This window comes from Harpia harpyja, chromosome 17 (assembly GCF_026419915.1).
Source record: "Harpia harpyja isolate bHarHar1 chromosome 17, bHarHar1 primary haplotype, whole genome shotgun sequence".
Taxonomy (NCBI): Eukaryota; Metazoa; Chordata; class Aves; order Accipitriformes; family Accipitridae; genus Harpia; species Harpia harpyja.
This window is the reverse complement of record NC_068956.1, coordinates 7,582,751-7,602,925: the sequence shown is the minus strand read 5'-3', so window position 1 is coordinate 7,602,925 and position 20,175 is coordinate 7,582,751. Positions and strand designations below refer to the sequence as shown.

At 38.0% G+C, this 20,175-nt stretch overlaps 1 protein-coding gene across 33 annotated transcripts in view; it reads right to left on the bottom strand.

Annotated features, from left to right (window-relative positions):
- The window catches only part of DLG2 (discs large MAGUK scaffold protein 2), a 1,027,713-nt gene that overhangs the window by 214,559 nt on the left and 792,979 nt on the right, over positions 1–20,175 (bottom strand). For all 33 annotated transcript variants that reach the window (XM_052812305.1, XM_052812308.1, XM_052812306.1 and 30 more), the window contains 2 exons: positions 19,590–19,746; positions 748–850 (listed from right to left, as the gene is read on the bottom strand). In XM_052812305.1, coding sequence (XP_052668265.1) covers positions 748–850; positions 19,590–19,746 — 260 coding nt within the window. The remainder of the gene's footprint in view (positions 1–747; positions 851–19,589; positions 19,747–20,175) is intronic.

Genomic DNA, 20,175 nt, shown 5'->3' with positions numbered 1-20,175 from the left:
ATGAATTCCTTGAGAGCCTCAGACAGTCATTTGGGTCATAGCTCCTGGATAATGAGGAGTTCTGCCACTTAACTCTGGACTCATAAAATCAATCAATGCCTACTTCTTCCCACTGAAACTAGCTTAAACTCTGGAAAGCTAAATATTAGACACCAAAAGCTGGATGAGATACATCCCACCTTAAGTGTCTTATATTTTGCTGAATTTCCTGTTGATGCTTTTATACAGAAAGCTGTCATTTTCTCTAGTAAGTACTTGTTATCTGGGTTTAATTGCCCTGGAGGTACAAGGACACCATCATCCAAAAGTAATAATGGGAAGCTCTATGCATTTGGCAAGAAGCCTTTATCTTTGTTTAATTCTGATCTGACTGTCTGAAGCAACTTCAGATCTTCCTGGCGCTTCCACTCATTCTTATCTTTTGCACTATCTCTATAAGGAGAATAGAAAAGAACGTAAAATGAGCAATAATGAAAATAAAACGGTTAACTAAGTGTTGATTACTGTCTTCTTATATGCACATTTAAAGACAGTTCTTATAGTTGTGTAAAATACTACTAAAAGCAAAGTCTGTGACAAAAATACAGCCATTTCCTTGGGATAGAATTGCCACTTGAATTTTCCTTCCAGATGACTTCTGATGATAGCTGGGAAAAGCACTATCTACAGCAGCCTCATCCTGTTAAATGGGTGGCTTTAAAGCACTTATCTTTTACCATATGTCTTTAAGTTTATTATTTTGCTTACCCTCTGGCTGGTATTGTGCTATGATTGTTACCGTCTGCCCTGCTCCTTTTAGCGCAGCTGCAGCCTGCTCGTGGGTAGCACCTCGAAGATCAATACCGTTCACCTACAGAAGGAATGCAAACAACAACAGATCTGAGTAGTTTAACATTAGACAGAAAGACAGAGTTGTTGTTTTTTTTTTTTTAAATATCTGATGGATGTAAAGGTCAGGTTGCCCAGATGCAAAAGTGAAAGTACAAAATCAAAAAGGCTGGGAGGATGTTACCGTGAGGATCTGCACTAATACTGCACACCATAGTTTGCCTAGGCTTATCCATGCGTATCCTCTGACCACTACTTTTTGGGGTTTCTTGCTCTACTGAGTTTACATTTTTGGTAGTATCTTCATCAATCAATATCATTTAATATATAAGGTTCAAAAGATAAATTTTCTGTGGTGCTTGAAGATCACTGTAGAATACTGCAAGCAAGGAAACTGCTCCTTCAGCCAGGCTCTGCAAGCCCAGTCTGTAGCATCAGGGAAACCTGGAGATATATAAAGCTCCTTTAACAAAAACTGCTGGTTGGAGAACTTCCAGAGCAGAAACCCCATCTACCATTTTCTTTTCCTGCAACCCCTCCTCCTATCGCCTAGAAATACCCCTGTATCACGCATGTGACAGCAGTGGAGTTGCTCTCAGATACAGCTTCACCACCTCTGGCTGTTCCACATTAATAGATCTTTCCATGGGGTTCCTCTTACTTAAGAATTTTTTGCTGCATAAGCAGTGGAAGTGGAAAAGAGTAGAACAAAGTAGGGAATCCACCCCTAAAACTCAGGGGCAGTTGCAGAACTCTTTTGATTTGTATTTGTGATGTCAAATGTTTTGTCAGCAGCATCCCAAGAAGAGACAGAATTCATATATAGAATTATTAACTGCTCCAGTAACTTGAACCTTGCTTTCCAGTGGGAGTGTTACTGTCTGGCTATACTGAAGTGTGTGAGATTTCTTTTATTTATTTGTTTACATATTTATCTGTCTTTCCTTTTCACTTCCACAGGCTTCCAATCCACAATGTTTCAGTGAAGAACAGGAAACTTTTAACATGTAAACAACCTCAGCAGGACAGAAATCCATTTCTGATTGCTCCAGAAAAGAAAATAAAAAAGAAAGGAAATAAAGAGCAGGGGGAGGAAAGAGAACAATGCCATAGATTTCACAGGCACACCAAAACACAAGCCCCAAATTCTCAGCAATAGCAACTATTTGTATTTATTTTTATCAAGTACTATCACAAGATGGCTAAGCACATATTGAAAATATGGATTTTATTTCATTTAAATTTTATCATCTTTTTAAGGTTTACAGAAATAAATTTAATTCCATAGAACTTTACAAATAACAGCTACTGAGTCTGTTATGAATACACTTATTTTCATCTATTACATTTAGAAATTGTCCTATCTTAACTTGCTGTCTTTCACCAAATTTTAGAGATGTGATGTTTTGGGAACACCTTTAATTATTATTTATCATAGAATCATACAATCATAGAATGGGTTGGGTTGGAAGGGACCTTTAAAGGTCATCTAGTCCAACCCCCCTGCAATGAGCAGGGACATCTTCAACCAGATCAGGTTGCTCAGAGCCCCGTCCAACCTGACATTGAACATTTCCAGGGATGGGGCATCGACCACCTCTCTGGGCAACCTGTTTCACCACCCTCGTTGTAAAAAATTTCTTGCTTATTTGCATGACAAAATTTAGCATTTACTAGAATGTGAACAGCATTTAGACTATTATTCTTAGAAAAACTAATTTGTGATAGCAATAATATAAAACCCAGGAGATCCCACAGTTTCTGATCCAGAAGACTGCATTATGCTGCAGAACTGTTGACTGTACACAGAAACGTAATTGTCTAGTTGAGGTTTCAGGTTTCTGAAAATATGATTCCATAAGAATCAAAGTTTTCCCAGTTCAAGCTGTCTTTCCTCAATTAGGTTTTTTTTTCTTTATGACAAGGAAGGAGAACCCAAATTTTTTCCTAAACAACTCATCCTTTCTTCCCTCAAAAAGTTTTTATGCTGCTCAATTTGATGATTGTTTAATACTTCTCCACACCTTATTTACAAAAGTCAGCTCTCCCCATTTCTAAAAAAAATTAGTCTGAATTTCAACTGTCTATATTATTTTAATATCATTCAAAACTACAGAAGATCTAGAATTTTGGAGAAGCATGATTTGTTGCAATCTTTCCATGTTATACAAAAACAATTACACCCTGGCTTATCTTTAGATTGAGGAAGCAAACAAGTAAATGTGGAACTAGCATACCAGAAGAATATAACCTATCCAAATCTTACCTTACCGATATCCCCATGCATACAAGACCTATTATATATTCACAATAATGATGTGAAAGAGGAAATGAATTATAAGTTACCTCACAGAAAAATAACTGATTTTTTTTTGAGTTAATTTGTCCATGTGTGCATTCAGCAGTGGAAAGTATGATTACTATCACCATGCTGGTAATGCCTGCTTGATCCATGCATGTATCTTCAAGCCTTTGGGGCAGCATATGAAGGGCATAAGAGGCAACATGGTACCAGACCACCATCACGTTGTGTGACTTCTTTGCAAGGAGAGGAATCTCAGCAGACTGGCAGGAGTATGACTGGTAGAGTATATACATGGGCAAAATATTTTAAGGAGTACTAAAGTAGCTTCTACAAGATAGAGACCTTGTAGTAGAAGTGTAGGCTGGAAGACTACCATACCTAAAGGAACATCCAAAGCAAATGTCTGTGCCCGAACATAGTGCTTTATGAGAATAGGTATGGATGGATCCCTGTGTTGTTACAATCACACAGACAATCTGAAGGTAAGCTGTGACAATAATTCATTGTTCTGGTCCTGTATTAGTGTCTTTGGCTCACATATTTCGAAGCATTGTATGCTGATAGATACACTCTGAAAACTTCTACAACATTTTTGTCATCTGAAGTGCACAAAATTCATGTTGTTTTTACAATTTCTATCTAGATTGTGTAAAGGGAAGTGAATATCTTTATTCACAAGTAATGCTCTAATGCTCCTGAAAAGAAATTCTGAGCATGGGGCAAATGTAAGATAATAAACTTCATAATTTGTCTAACACAAGAGTTCTCAGTTGTCCCATCTTCCTGTTTGAAAGCAATGGCTGTAAAAATGGCTGGTGGAAGCTTTCCAAAAAAATGAGCCAAAGATTCAAATGCTTTCATCAAGGTTGTGTACATAAACCTTAAGTTCGGTGGATGGGAAGACTAACATAGACCCCTGGAAAAAACTCGCTGAAATTCAGTCTAGGAATATAGTATCTTAGAGGGCAATAATTATGTGCATTCTAAAAGAACAAAGGAGAGAATCAGAGCTTTCAGTGCCATAAAATCTAATGTATTTTAATGCACAACACTGCAAATACTTAAAGAGGAATATGATGTCAATTAGGACTTAGTTTGCAACCTCTATGGAGAATAGAAGCTTCCTGAAAGGAGCAAAATTGAGGCTACTGTTGTGGAAGAAAGAGGTGTTATGCCCTACTTTTACTCATTGATGGTGTTATGACAGTTGATGCTGCATTGCCATGGGCACAGATGTACCAGCACTACAACTACTCATTAACTCAGTGCTGTAGTCGCAGCTTTGGTACTGTGGAGGTCTGAGCAGAATCCTTAAGTTTAGGCAGCACAGTGCCTATATCATGCCATAAAGGAAACCTCAGCCTTGACTCAGTGTCTCTGAAGAAGATAATTTTGAACCAAATCATCTTTCCTTTAGTAGAGAGCTTGGCTTTTATCTGTGTGTTTTTCCCTTTCATAACTGGAGTCCTTGAGAGAGTCCTGAGAAAGAAGCAATAGGATGAACTGAAGAAAAGCTTCAAGGAACATTCCCGAATTCCTCAGCTCCTGAGTTGGGGAGATGGATATGAATGATGTCACCCAGTCAGTATTAGAAGGTCCAGAAAAAAAAAAATTAGCAATTTTGTTTAGGCTTAAGCTTGAAGACTGTAGACTTCAGGAGAACACGAGCCTCTCTTAAGCAATATAGGAAAACATTGTGGTGGTCTCTAAGAGTTGTGTTAACAGGACATGAAGCCTTAAAAATCATTAATAAGTTGTAACAATCTCTCTCTAGATAAAAGGAGAGGATGTATGAAAGAATAAAGAAACCACATGCTTATTCTCCTTCTCCTCTGAAAAACAATAGTTCTATCTATATGTGATCTAAGATCCTAATAATGTATCAAGAATACAAATATAAGACAGGAATTTCACCAAAGTTAAGTTACGAAACATTTTTCACTTTTCCACAGAACAACAAGAAGCCACCGAAATGGCAACTGACTACTTTCTGCCCTTTGCCCGCTCATTCCGGAAGAAATTATTGCCTAAGGTACAAACACAACACATTATAGTGAGTGAATTTCTCTGAAATTAAGTTCACTTCTCTGCTAGGATATAAGTGGGAATGGACACTAGAGGAGGACTTATAAGTCTGAGTGGCTGAAATTAAAAAAGCATGGAAAAAAGATGTCAGAAGGAAAATAACACATCGATTCTATCTTCTGCAATTTTAATCAAGATGATAAACAAGCTAGACAAAAAAGATTAAATAATATTGAACAGGTAAATGACCTCACTACACTAGGTTGCCAAAATAGCGATCTCCCTCTTGAAGATGCACAGGTGCAGAATAAAATCAATCACTCATTGCCAAATTGGCAGGTAGAAGTCTGTTTGCATGCTATTTTGCTCACCAATACCTGACAGAATCTCACTGCAGAATAATAGGCCTTAAATTTAGAAAGGACTTATAACCTAGTCTGACTTTCTGAAGAACAAGAAGAGTAGATGCTAACTTGATTTCTGGGTATTATTTCCCAATATTTAAAAGCAAACATAATCAAGTCCCAAACCTTCTAGTGGAAAAACAGCATATTCATGTAACAACATTAAATCTTGATGAAAGACACCATTAATTCACACATTTTAATCAAATTCTTACCCTCAGGCCAAAATGAACAAGAGTTTCTGAAAGGGTAAAACAGATAATACTCTGTCTTGCCTCTTCCTCCAAAACAGTGTCTTAATTATAACAATTATGTGCAGTGATATTTTTCCCTGACATGATTTCACTGCAAATTGTTAAATCTGATTTCAATTACTGCTTTCCATTAATTTCATGCAGTTTATGTTAAGAATAATCAGTAAAAGATACAAAATCCCCAGAAAAAGTTGCAAGCGAGTCCAGGAAAGTTTTATACATATCAAAGGTGTTTTGTTGGTTTTTTGTTTTCCCTATTAAATGGGCTGGCTTCCTTTAAGAAGTATTATATAATAAGCAAAGTAGCACTGCTGTTCTGAGCTTGACTGCACAATCCTGATGTCCTGGCCCAGAATGAACTTGACTGCACAATTTCTGATGCCTAACTCCAAAATGATTTTGACATAATGGAAATAAGAACAGCCTCCAGCTTTTACAGATGTCTGTCTCTTCTGCATGCTGTAGCAAAAAGCACTTAGAAAGCTTACAAACAAAGAGAAGTGCCGCAATGGAAGATTATCGTTTAAAACTACAGACAAAACTAAACTGAGATGGAGAAAAAGATGCAACTATAGTTCACAGTAATTATAGTAATTGCCTTTGCGTTCATTGACTCAAAGTAAAGCATGATCTACTTCATTAAATACTGAATCATAATCTAAAGGAAAAGTAAGATTTATATTTTGGGTAGATCAAACTCTTCTAAAACTGGAAGAGTTATACTCCCTTTAAAATATCTGAATAGCCCATATTAGCACAAATTGGTTCAATTCTGAACAGTGCCACTTAAAGACTTGCTACGGTCTGGTTGTCTTCTGTTAGACTGCTTAAGCATCATTCATATGTAGGTCATTCAAATAGAGGCTAGCAGAATAATCTGTTTTATATAGCCATTTATTTCTTTAAGCCACCTTATTTTGTGTCTGTACAGTCATTAAATGAACACTTGGAATGTCTTGTTGAATTGGAAAGGAAAGGAAAACCACATCCCTTCTCTGGGGAGGAAACATACAGGATTTCTTTTCATTTCTTCTTTGAACTGTCACCGACATACTACAGTGCTTTTATACAGTAAATGGTGAAGAAAAGAATTTTTACCATGGATCAAACAAGACAGCATATTTTTCAAGTTGTGGCTGAATTCTTTTATTTGTTGAACTCATAAAATAGGAGCTTTTGGCATCTGAAAAAGCAAACAGAAGTCTGAATAAAGACAATTCTTTACAGTCAGAATTGCCATTGTTTGCATTAAGATACAAAGAACCCTATTTATCTGCCTTAACTTTGCACATCAGCTTAAGTATTCTCAAGCACCTTAACAAGAGGTGAGAGGAAAGCTGAGCCATGCTCTCCAGCAGTCCTGCTCAGTCACTAGAAATGGAATGTAGAGCATCAACCCTTAGGTGATGGAAGCACGGTCTTCCAGCAAGACCGGGAACATTGGAAGAAACACACCTTAGGGATGATCTTCCCTGAACATATCTGAGGAGGACTTTCCTCACAAGCAGGTGGCACAATCATTCTACACAACGGCCCCCACAACTCTGACGACTGATACAGTCCAGCAAAAAGTACAATAATTCCGAGAAACTCATGCATGTCGCCAAAGCACAGCCCTTGAGCAGCGATCTTCCTCAGCTGAGACAGGCCATCTTTTTTGCCAAGCGATGCCCACCCATCCGGGCCGAGGCCGAGGCCCCGCAGAGCATTGCGGGGGAGCGGGTGGGCAGCGGACAGCTCTGGGACCCCCCCGGGGCAGGGCGGTGGGAAACGGTCGCCTGGGGGCAAAACCACCCATACAGGAGCCGTTTTGCCTTGCTAGTGAAGAAAAAGGTTAGACATAGAAGGAAAGGAGAAGTGCACTGGGGGAAGAGAGTCTTCACTCTCCAGCTTAGCTTCTGTTAAATTTTCAGGCTCACTTTATTGCTTTTCTCTCACTTCTCCTCATCTTTTCAGTGCCTACACTTGCTTCTGATCAGTTAAAACTGCTTAGTTCAGCACATATAAGCACAGTGGTTGTCTCACCCTGAACTCCACTGAAAGCACAATACCATGTCATGTCTGCCCTTCTCCATGCCCAGCATCCTCCCTCTCTCTTTTTATGGGCCAGCAATTTCAATGACCTTTTCAATTTTCCTTCTCTTGCTCCCTTAGAGTTGCGACTTTTGCCTCTAGTAAGCTGGTCTTTATGCTCTGATGAGCTGGGCATTCTAGGGGCAAACTCTTCTCTCTCTGGAAAACAAGAACCACTGTAGGGGCACGAGCTATATCATTTCGTATGCCTTTTTTCTGCCGTGAAGTTTAAGGAGGCAGCTAAACCAGCTGAAAGAGGTATCAAAGCATTACATCTTTGAAGCAGGAAGAACACCAATATTATGTTATTGATGAGGTGTCTTGCACACACTGCTTTTTACAGTAGGAACCAGCAAGCTTTATGACTCACCAGACCACATGAATCATTCCAAATGGTACCTGTTAAGCCTATAACCATAGTCAAAGACTTATTTTTTAATCCAAACTGTACAGAAATTCATCTGATAGAAGATCTGCTTCCCATGTGATTGTAGCTTTTGTGAATGATGCCAGATTGGCAAACTTTGAGACTGAAATAATTTCATTGAAGAATTCACTGCAGTGACAACTTAAGAGCAGAGCCATTTCCCCTCGCTTCCATCAGAATTCCTCAAAACTTGTTTAAATTGGGTTTCAAATAAATGATAGCTTTTGAAAAGGACACATAGGCTCACTGAAGCCTGAATGGACAGCAAACTTATTTCATTCAGGTCACTAAATAGCTACCAGCTAGTCCTATTACCAACCTGGACTGGATGAGATCCAGCAACTATGAGGTGATCAATGGCATTTTGCCTCATTGCTAAATGGTAAATTCTAGACAGAGGCACACATGTAGTCTTTTCGTATTAAGACAACTGGTATTACCAGTGAAAAATATCATATATGAGTACTGTGCTAGCTAATAACACAGGCCAGTATTTATTAACTAATTTTAAAATAAATATAAATATTGTTTTTCATTAATTTTATACACAAAACACTCAACCATCAAACACAATACTTAGTAAGAATATTCATTTATGTTAAAGGGAGAGCTCATCATTAGCTCTTAAATTCAAACCTAGTTGCTTTTTTACCTTCCCTCCTCCTGCGTGGTGACTCAAACACCCCCTTTTTTTTTTCCCACTGCGTAATCTCATGGATCTCACTATACTGTCATCTTTTCAAGCCTTCACACATTCACTCTCCTTTGCAGTTCCTGCTATCTTCCTAGCCCAAATTGATAAAATATCAAACTGTCCCTCCTCCCTCCTACAGCTTTTACTTTACACATGACTGTTACTTCCATTCACTTTCCTGCCTTTCTGAAATAATCCTCTTTCTTCCTATTTTCAGCACTTGGATTTTCCTATCTCCTGCTCTCATCCTGGGTCATTTAGGCATTCCCCTATTAGTAGCATTTTTTCCATATACGTTCATTTCCACACAGTTCTAAATGGTATTTTTCCTTCCAGTATATGGATATAGCTAAACTACCATTGATCAGTTTTGCTCATAATGCTGCAGGGTTCTTGTTTCACATTTGAATTTCAAAGGATGGTATAAGCAGAAATAATTATTGCAGTTCTCCTGCTGCTGAAATGATGTAAAGGTTTCCATTTTAACAAGTGCCTTATAACTCAAAGATGATAAGAACTTAATTCCAGCTGAAGCCAATAAGCAATAGGTACTCAGGAACTGAAATAAAAAGGTAAAACAATTTTAGAGGCTGCTTAGAGACAGAAGGGCATTGGTGATTTATCTGACCCCAAGCACTGAGTTAGCAGCAAATTCAAAAATTGGAATCCCTTGCCTTGGTCCCTACTTGATAGATTATTCCATATTTCCAAATCCACAGAATACAGCAACATGGCCTGTGAGAGGCGAGATGGCCATTGGCTTGTGTCATGGCAAATCTTTACTGAATTCAATCCAGTGACTGCGAGGCAATGTATCAATGGTTGAACGGTAGCTTGTCTAACTGCAATCTTCTAGATGAAGTAAGTGTTTGGTGCTCGCATTTTTATATTGGAACTATCTGAATCACAACATTCATAGTTCGTTTGTGGCTCTGCAGATTAGGATTATGTGACACAGACACTTCAAATAGATGATGCTCCATAGTCTCAAATAAAGCATGTTTTTTAAAAGCAATGGAAAGGAAATAGCCCATGTATTCTGTTTTTGCTTTTGTTTTTGTCCTGGTGGCTTGCTTGTTCAGATAAAGGGCATATCTAGCTTGTCTTTTTTCAAAAGGATCTCCAAAATCTCCTCCAACAAATTATTGCAGATATCCCTCAAATACCCTATTTAACAGATGGCTGATTTCTATTATTTTGCAGCTCGTGTCATATGATAATTTTTTTAATCACTCCGGAACCCAAAATTTACTGGTCAGTAGAGCAGAATGGTGCCTGGAGTCTAGTCTGTTTAAGTACAGGGCAAAAGTCCAGCCTGGGGCAAATCTCTGAATGAATAAAGCTCAGGGATATAGCCATTTTGTCCAGTGGTAGCAGTTTGGCTTTCAAATTTGTGGTTTTAGTTTTCCTTCATTGTGAGGCTGACAGTAAGGCTACACCGAGGGGTGTAAAGCTCACTCCCAATCTTCAATGTATTGGATATGACATAATTCTGTTTGACAGTCTTAAAACAAAATTTGCTAAGTCAGAATGTCTGAACTGAATGTGAACTCCTCCTTAAAATATTAGGAGCTGAAGAGCAAACAATCTGGCATTAGATCATTTCTACTCATTGAGGCAATTGTAAAATGAATGTTTTAGAGGCAACTGATGATTTCATCACAGCAAAAATACACAGCCTCTAGTCTAGGCCAATTTACTAGCTTTGCATGACACATAACTGACAGGTCTGATAGCTAACACTGCTTGGCAAAAAGAGACATACCTTATTCATTTGAATTGTTAGTATAATTTATTAAGTTCTGATCATGTGCTTGGAAATGTCAGAGTTAATTTAGGAAACAGTTACTGCATCAAGGCAATTGCAATATATGTTATAGATTGCAGAAAGATGGAGGCGGGGGGAGAGAGAGAGAGAGAGAAATCCAGCTGGAAGACGGATTCCTAGATTAATAAAAGACAAAAGGGAGCTCTATAGTCACCGACATACATAGTATTCCAGCATACGCAGGTGGTAAATTTTTCCCCAGAAGCTCCATTAAGCTTGTATTTTAGAAAATCATCTATTTTATTCTGAAGTCCGAAGTGACAAGTCTACGAGCTTCTATGGCAATATAACCCAGTTATCCTGACTACAAAACAAGTGCATCATGTTTTGAGGCTGACTATGTCCAAGTTCAACTTCCAGCCATTAGATCATGTATATTTATTAACAACACTGAAAAACAGTTTGCTACCAGCATTCTTCTCCAACAGTAAGTATTTCCAGATGGTAGTGTTTACAGTGACACAGTTCATACTTCATTAAAGTGAATTTTTATGGTCAAGGAGGATGCTAGGGCTTTCCTGACATAGGTTCTAAACTCGGAGTCTTCATGGAAAAAAAAACAACTTTTTTTTTTTTTAATAAGCCATTTCTTTAAATATATAAAAGAGAGGGTTTTCAAAAGCATAAATTTGCATTTGCACCCAACTTCTGTTCACTGGGTGTCCAGTTGCCTTCTGTACCTCTAAAAATCTCCTCTTGTGCAGGGAAGTTGTATGGGTGATTCAGTTTTGTCATGTGAAATGTTTTTGATTCATCATGATGACAGCGAGTACTGGAGATTATGTCTGCATGTCTTGTAAAAGGTGAAACTGAGCTTATATAGAAAGGTGGAGCACTGTGCACCCAGATGATCTCATATAAACATAAACAGGCTGAGGACCTTTAGAGATCTTATGCCATTTAAAACTCATCTTCAAATCCCCAAACTTCCCAATGTTATTGGCAATGTCTAAGCTTGCATTAACACACTGTTTGCCCCAGATCTCCCCATCAGATCCTGCTGTGACAGCATCTTTGCTTTTCTCTGTTTTTCTCTAGGTTTTTTGGAGCCTTGTGATCTGCCACTGTACGAAGATGTTGACAGGCAGCTTACAGGGGCAGCAAGTTTGTGGTAAAATGAGATCTATTGCTTCTTCTCCAGCCCCGTGGCTGTTCTTTCAGGAAGAAAATTATACTTGACAATTTATTATTGAAAAATTCATAGGGGCTATTACTCCTTCTGTTGTATTCTAACTATCTGCAAATACGTTGATTATTTCTCCCTGAAGTTTTCACTGAAAATTGGCCCATCTCCTCTATATTCCCAAATATTCCTTGAGTTCTGGAATAAAACTCTGAATGGTCTGCATTGAATAGTTCATTAAGTATTTCAGAATGAATTTCAGCTGGTTTCTAAGTATCTCATTTGTCAAAGTTCTCATTTGGTTTTGCCTTAGTCCAGTTTGAAGAGTTATCTCTTTGTTTCTTCATAACTGCCCTAACTGGATGATCATATATCCTTTTTTAAAGCAGACAAAAGCAAAAATGCACTAAACATTTGAATTCTCTTGGTCTCACTTCTAACTAGTCTTTCTTCCAACTGTTTAGGAAGCAAATTTATTGCTTGGTTTTCTATTCTCATCAAATATTTTCTTGCTACCTTTTCTAATCCTTACTAGTTACTGTCCACTTTACATCTTGCCCTTCTGACTTTGTCCCAAAATTTTACCTAACATTTAAAAACTTTTAGGACTTAGGTTGTTATAACCACAGTAACTTGACTCAGCTCCCACTTTTTCAATGTTGATTACTTGAGTTTCGTATTATCAAAAGGCTCTCAAGTACCAAGGTTCATTTCTTACTACACTCAGTATCTTTTCTTTTTTTCACTCTGCTCTTAATACTTTTTCTTAAAATAACAGCTACCACTTCTGAATTAACTGCTACTTTAAAACTTGCTTCCTGTGGGATTTTCAACATCAGCTGTGAATGCACAGCAGACTGCTTTTGAAGTTCATGTTATTCTTCTGAACTTCCTCATTCCCCTCCAGCACAAAATCATAAACTTTGCCACTACACTATCTGGTCACTCAAGGGCAAATTGTGTTTCATTCTCCCATTTTCAGGCCATTCTTCCTTACTGGTCAGAATAAAATCTGGAATTATACTTGCTTTTTCCATATTGCCCACCAAAAAGATTGAAGAATGTTTAATCAGTTTGGATGGGATCTATCTCAATAAAAGGAAGTCATGCCAAATTCTCTGTAATCAGTGAAAAGAAATAGAGACTTTTACAGCAAAATGGTCATCTGACCTGTGTAAAATGTCTGCTTTAGGGCAAGGTAAGTTGTACTCCAGAAGTGGCTACATCTTTCTGTTGGCCACAGAGGGAACCTAAAGGGTTATATGCCCTGCACTTCCCAATATTAACAAAGCCTGAATTTCGATTAATCCACTATTTGCTCCTAAGGAGCTTTATCCACCTGCCCTTCTAGTTGGTGTGATCCTATTAACATATGACAGCACCTGTGCTCTCAGCTCCCTTTCTCTCTAGAGATTTTCTTTTTACAGATCTGTCACATTTATCACCTACCATGCAGTAGTTATCATTTGCATACATTTCAACACATTCTCCCTTGATTTTCAAGCAAGTTCTACTCCTTTAAAACAGTCCAATCATGTGAATTGATCGTCCCATTTAAGTCACTGCACTGATGATATACTGACATTCCCAATATATAACATACAATGCTCTACACATTACTTCAAAGCTGGTTTACATAGCTGTATTTTTCCTATTGGCTTATTAGGATTAATGTTAAAAACATAAGGGGAGACTTTATGGACAAGTACAGCTAGAGACCACAGAATTTGATAAACTCTCCTATGCCAGAGGACAGAGTCATGTATCATCCACACCACCACAGGGAAGTAAGCATCCTAAGGATATGATCAGTGCCTCTGCAAATAAGTCTTGTAAGGCAAAGGGAGTATCTGTTATAATCCTAACGCTATTACACAAGAGTCTCAAGCTGATGCTCCATGGAGAAAAGATTCCAGGCCCTATAGAGATGATTCAAATGTTTTCCAAGCCAGTTGCAATTTGGGAAAAAAAAAAAAAAACAACCCGAGAAGCGAAACCAAATGGTATTTGCCATTTTTCTTAGTTTTCTAACTAGGGAACAAAATGCACTCTTTGCCCTAAGTAGTTTTACTGCTTTTACCATGAGCAAAAAGCCATTTTAAATTAGAAAGCTGAAAGCTTCTCTGCACTAAAGTAAGGGAAGTCAATCTGAAGGCCAAGTCTAACTGTAGCAAATATAAAGCATAAATATTTGCTATAAATAAGCACAGAGTCCTTGCACTCTATCCTGCTCTATATGCACACATTTTGGAGTAGAAATTGGAGAACATTCTATTTTTTCAAATGCATATTGTATTTTGCTACAGATGTGAGTGAGAAGGCGGGTAGGAGTTGTGTGGGAGGAACTAAGGAGAAAGAAGTGTTTAAACTGTTCATAAGGGAAAGCAAACATCTCACAAAAAATCACAGCAGGACGATGCACAGACACAAGACAAAATCTGATCAGTGTAAGAGGTCACTTTCCCTCTACAAGGGAGACAGTACTGAATTGAGATGCTGAAATACCAGCATTGCAAACTAACCGTATATAATGTCAGTGACAGAAAACCCCACAGAATACCTCTGGTAGCCCTTTCCCAATGCATAGTTATTTGATTCTCAGAAAGTAGTAGGGGAAAAAAGATACTGTCTTTCCCCATATACAAATAGATCCTGGTACTATGCTAGATGAAGAAGAAAATCATACAGAATTTGCTTAACTTCATTCATCTGAATCAGGTTAGATGGGAGAGAAAATGGAAGCATTAATGAGTACTACCTGCATCTCCGCTGTGCAGCCTGTTCTTTTTCTACTCTTTTTCCTCTTGCTGTTGAGCAATTACCCTTCAGGAAACTTGTTTTATTTCCTTAAGGTAACCTGTGGGATGCGTTGCTTGGGAGCAGCAGTCTTGCTCCAGAGCAAGCAGTCTCCTCTTTCTCTTGATTCTACTTTCAGGCTACCAGCCACGCTTCATCCTGCCATTGTGAACCACAACGTACTAAAGCATTTCTACAGGAGGATGAAATAAAACTGGTACTGCTTTTATGGTCCACAATTTTATTTTACTTTTCTTTGTGATGAAGCAAGCACGATGGTAGCTGAAAAGCAAACATATATTATAAGGGCAACACACAGGAAATGTGAGATTCAGTTTAAGACACCCAAAATATAGACACACACGTATGTGGTAAGGGTTTAAGCTTAAAGTCAATGGATACCCAATCAATACAGGCAATAAAGCCTACAGAGCGATTCAACTCACTCTACACAATTCATAGTTGGCCAGCTGAATCCTTCTCTAGCCTCCATTGACTTTAATGGCAACCAGACACGCAGCAAGCATGTAGATGTCTAAATTTAAGTATATTAATCTGAGTTTTAGTATTGTCCAAAGACAGAAAATTCAGTAATTTCAAAGGTTAAGATTCAAATGCTAATACTTGCTGTTACCTCCTTATGGCTATTAAATCACCTTATTCTCCCTTTACATACATTTTGAATTTGATGCAGTCTTGTGGAAAATTATAAAACTGTTTGAAAAACAATGATGTCATCATAAGAATTCAAGGAGCAATATGCACTAATTATTTGTGTGTAAATTGTAAATCTGAATTTTGCTGCTGAACATGCATATGTAAACTAACTCTCTGTGCTTTAGGTACTGTACCTATAGATAAAGTTGCCGACCTGGGACTATCAAAGCACTGTCATGCTTTGAAGCATGCAGGTTAAGACACCTAAAATAACTAGGTATGTTTTGTCGTAATTTTGATTTGAGATTGTAAGGCAAAAAACGATGCAGCAATTTTTGTTTGAATAGGACCATATTCCTCCACCTGCCTTCCCAGGAATTTCCCCTAAAAATGACAATGTATTCAGTATGTACCTCTTTCCTAAAATTATAAGATTTGTACTGCTTTCTGTCAGCAAGGACGTATGCACAATGTGTGGCCATTTTATGCGTATGGCTCCTGGAAGTCATTTTTTCTCTTGCAGGTGATTTTAACTACACAACACTGGGTTCCCATTGCTGTTTTAATAGGCAATATATCCCTTAGCATTGGAAGTGGAATTTTAAACTGCAAGAATGGCATCAAGGAACATTACATTTTATTTTTATTGGAGACTGCATTTTCCTAACAGATGGAGAACTTGGGGTTAGATCAGAGTTCAAGCAGCCTCTAAGTCTGGACTTGGCCCAGACTTCTCACATGATTTTAAACAATTCAGTTAACATAATGGCACCTCATTTCTACTGCTCTAAAATTGAAATAATACTTCCCATTGATATTCTGAGCTGTTTCATTTGGGTTATACACATCTGTGACAAAAGTTGATCTGTATGTACATAGCACTTCGCAAATCAAGTCATGATGTCAATTAGTACTCAAAATGCTACCTGATAATATTTACATTATACTTAATAAGAGGGCAATACTACAGGGAGGGTTACATTCTCTTATAGTGATGAATGTACACTGGTGATAGTATGCATTACTACATTTTAAAGACATTCAGAAGTGAGAAGGAAAATGTTTAGTTTGGTGGTAATTCACAAGAGAGTAATGAATTATAGCAAGAAGAAACCGACATTTAAAAAAATCCTACCGTTTGGGGGAAAAAACAGCTTATCATGAATGTAACACTACAATTCGGGTTTTTGCTATTTGAAATATTTCACCATCTGAAACATAACATTTTCCATTATTCTTCAATTTGCCTTCAGGTTCAGATAGTATTCATTTTGTCTCTCTGCACAGAAGCATTGGGAATATCAGCCTGAAGTAAGTTTTAAATATTTCCAGTCAATTAACTGAAAACAGAAAAAGAAGTCTATCACTGCTTTTCCAAAGCTTTTAGCCAGTTTCCAAGGGCAGCTCTCTGTCATTACTCATCCTGCGCTGCCATCTGGTGGCATTTGGGAAAAGTAAACTCAACTGTCACTCGTCCATGGAGCCAAGGCTGCTGCATAACCTAGCATAGAGCCAGCCCCTGGAGGGCTGTAGGCTTGGACCCTTCCCGATCACATAACAGCAATTAGGCAGAAAGAGAGGCAGAGAGGTTAGGGGATTTGCCCAAGCCTTGTGGGTTGACTCTGGGACTATGGATACATCCAGCGTGTCACCCAAAGGTAATGCATATTCCTAGCTTTGTTGGGTCTCACTCATGGATTTGCAGTCTCTTGAAGGTATTTTTGTAGGTACCTTCCCAAAGGTGAGCATACACATCTCTCAACCAGTCAACACTTTGCCATATTCACAGCACAGGCGTGAATTGGGAAAGTGCTGTGATCCTCCTCTTCTACGTGGGAGATCGAGGCTTAAAAAAATAAAGCATCTTGCCTAAGGTCACATAGAAGGACAACAGCAAAATCAGAGAATTAAGTCCAGATCTCCAAAGTTTAAATCACTTACTATGCTTTCTGTCTGAAAGAAATTTAACCAAGCCTGAGTTAATTAGAAATACTACCTTTGAGGGTACTATTTGTTCTTGGTAAATCAGATTTGTCATGTTCTGAGAAACAAATGGGAAAACTATTTCTGTAGGGAAATAAGTGTTTCTGAGGGATGAGACAAGAAAGAATAAACAGAGAGAAACAGACCCAGTTTGTGCAGCCCTTATAAAATTAAGGTGTCTGGGACCCTTCACCAGACAACGGTCTAAAATTAATCAGGTCTAGAAGTAGCCTGTGCATGAAATTTGTTTCATTTGACTATGGAAAAATGGATTCTTAATAGTCATTTGTGACTAAATAAGTCAGAAGCGCCTGACTTGGTGATTGCCTGGGGATATGCATGCAGTCTAATTTAGTAATAACTTCCATCCCTCTCTGCTCAATGAACAAATAAACTACTCTTGCATGACAACTAAATGCTGCAGCAACACTGGTAACTTTAATTAGAACTTATGGAAAACACTGCTATAAAACAGACAAAAATCTGATTTAAAAATTCAACTGTGGCAGTATCCTACAGTGCTAAATATACACCTGCTTAAAAATAAAGGAAAACAGACTTTTAAATTTGTATCTGAGATGCTGGATTCCTGAATACTATGTACTGTGAAAGGCTTTGATCTCATAGTGCTCTTTCAGTCAGACTTATTTTGCTGCATCTAGCCAAAGAAAAATAAATTGCGTAATTGTCCTGAAGAAATTTCCATTTCTGTTCTTCAGGTTTCTTGTCTGTGTTTTTCTTGGCACAGGCATTTGCCTTCCTTATCTCTTCATGTTGATAACCTTATAAGAGTCTATTTTGGTTTTCTTACAGTTTCCTACAACCCTTCTACTTGGGGACGTCTCTAGTGCAGCTAAACGTCTTTTACTTGCCCTCTCTCAATTTTTTTTAAACCATTTTCAAGGAACAGGTCTAGATAAAATAGACTATTATGGTCCTCACAACTTCAAGTTACTGCCTCCCTTTGGTGTTAACAAGCCAGATTTTCCATATATCGCAAAACAGCCCCAGCCACCTTTTCACACCAAAACTTTGACAGGTGGCAGGTAAATTCACTTTTCATAGAATAGGCCAGTGGCCAAGAAACTCCTAAGCAATGTTGGAAAAGCCGCTCCAGCTTCCTCATGAAGGGATTTAAACATTGACCAGGAAAGTGCTGCGTAACCGTGCCACAAATGGTCCAGGCTAAAGCCATCTTCTACCCCGACGCTAACCAAAGCGCAGCCAAGGATGCAAGATTTGCAGGGACAGAAAGCACGACAGCGGGAGTGAGTGTGACACTGCAGCCTAGTGGGTCCATCACTCATCTGGGATGAATAATTCCTGTGTTTCAGCTCTTTGCCTTAAGGCTATTTATGTACTTTGCATGAAACAGCCACAACTGTATCAATTTGGGATAGTTTCTTTTTTCTGTAAGGCGGTATAATGTAAATGGATATTTAACTACATTTTCAAGGCTTTCATTGTCATTCAAAGTGCTCTACATTCAGATTGTTTCAGTCAGATGCTCAATTACTTGACAGAGCTTAAAACATAAATGCTCTGTTTTTTAAATGTGTGCTATCAATATATACATGAAAGAAAAATTAAAAAGATGTTTTTGAGACTAAGTATGCATAATATAACCTCAGGCTACAAAGCCTTTTATCCTGTAAAATTTGAAAATGAATTTCTGAGTGATCATCAAATTCATTAGAGGCACAGAGCTAATTAACATAACCTAATTAATCTCCCTCTTGTATTGGACCATTTGCTAAGCAGTTTAGTGAACACTAGATGGCACCCCCAGTCTAGGTGATCTCATCGTGCTGCTTTTTCTCAGCAAAGAAAAGCTGAAATTAATTGAGAAATATCTTTGGCCTCAGTAGTGCATTTTGGGCAAAATGGAACTGGATGATGGCCTAAACTGGGAGATGCTGAGGTCTGCACTGTGTTTAGGTCCTCTCTGCAGCGTTGCCATACTGTAGATAGCATTAAGCAGAGAAAAGTCTCATTCTGAGCTAAGTGCAAGTAACACCATTAACAAATGCTATAAAAACCAAGAGCAAATAAACAAAATATTCAGTGATAAACTGTTTCCAGCTTGGATTCACAACACGGAAACCAAAAAAGACTTCTTTTTGTGTCCCTTGTAGTATAGGCAAAGAGCAAGATTACGCAGTTGGTCAGCAAAGCCCAACACAAATACTTACAGACAAAATTTGATCTCCTCGCTGCAGTTCTCCGCTGAGATCGGCAGGCCCGCCTGCTAGGATGAAAGACACGAAAATGCCTTCCCCATCTTCTCCTCCCACAATGTTAAAACCAAGTCCTGTGGAGCCCTTGTGCAGGATGATTTTTCGAGGCTCTCTGTATAGAAACAAAATGATAATGTTTATCCATTCAAAACTCTTAGTATGTACACATCTCTCAAGGTATCTTAAGCATACTATGTTTTGCTTAAGACACAATGGCCTGTTATTGCCTAAAGAAACCACTTAACAAATGAGATAAATGTGTTAATTGGAGAACAGATAAGGTAGGAATTAACCAGCATTATTATTTTTTTTTTTGCCTTCATGGTTGAATCCAAACATCTCTATTAATTTCAGCCCACTGGAGCCATCTTCACTGAGTTAAGTGATGAGATTATTAAAAGAAAAACCAAAACACCGAAGATATTTTATAATCTAATTTATAGCAATACTACATATACAAGTAGAATCAATCGTTACATGGTACCCTTTTTATTTTAAGTTCTAGTCTTTCTTTTTAAACAAACGAACAAAGAAAAAACTC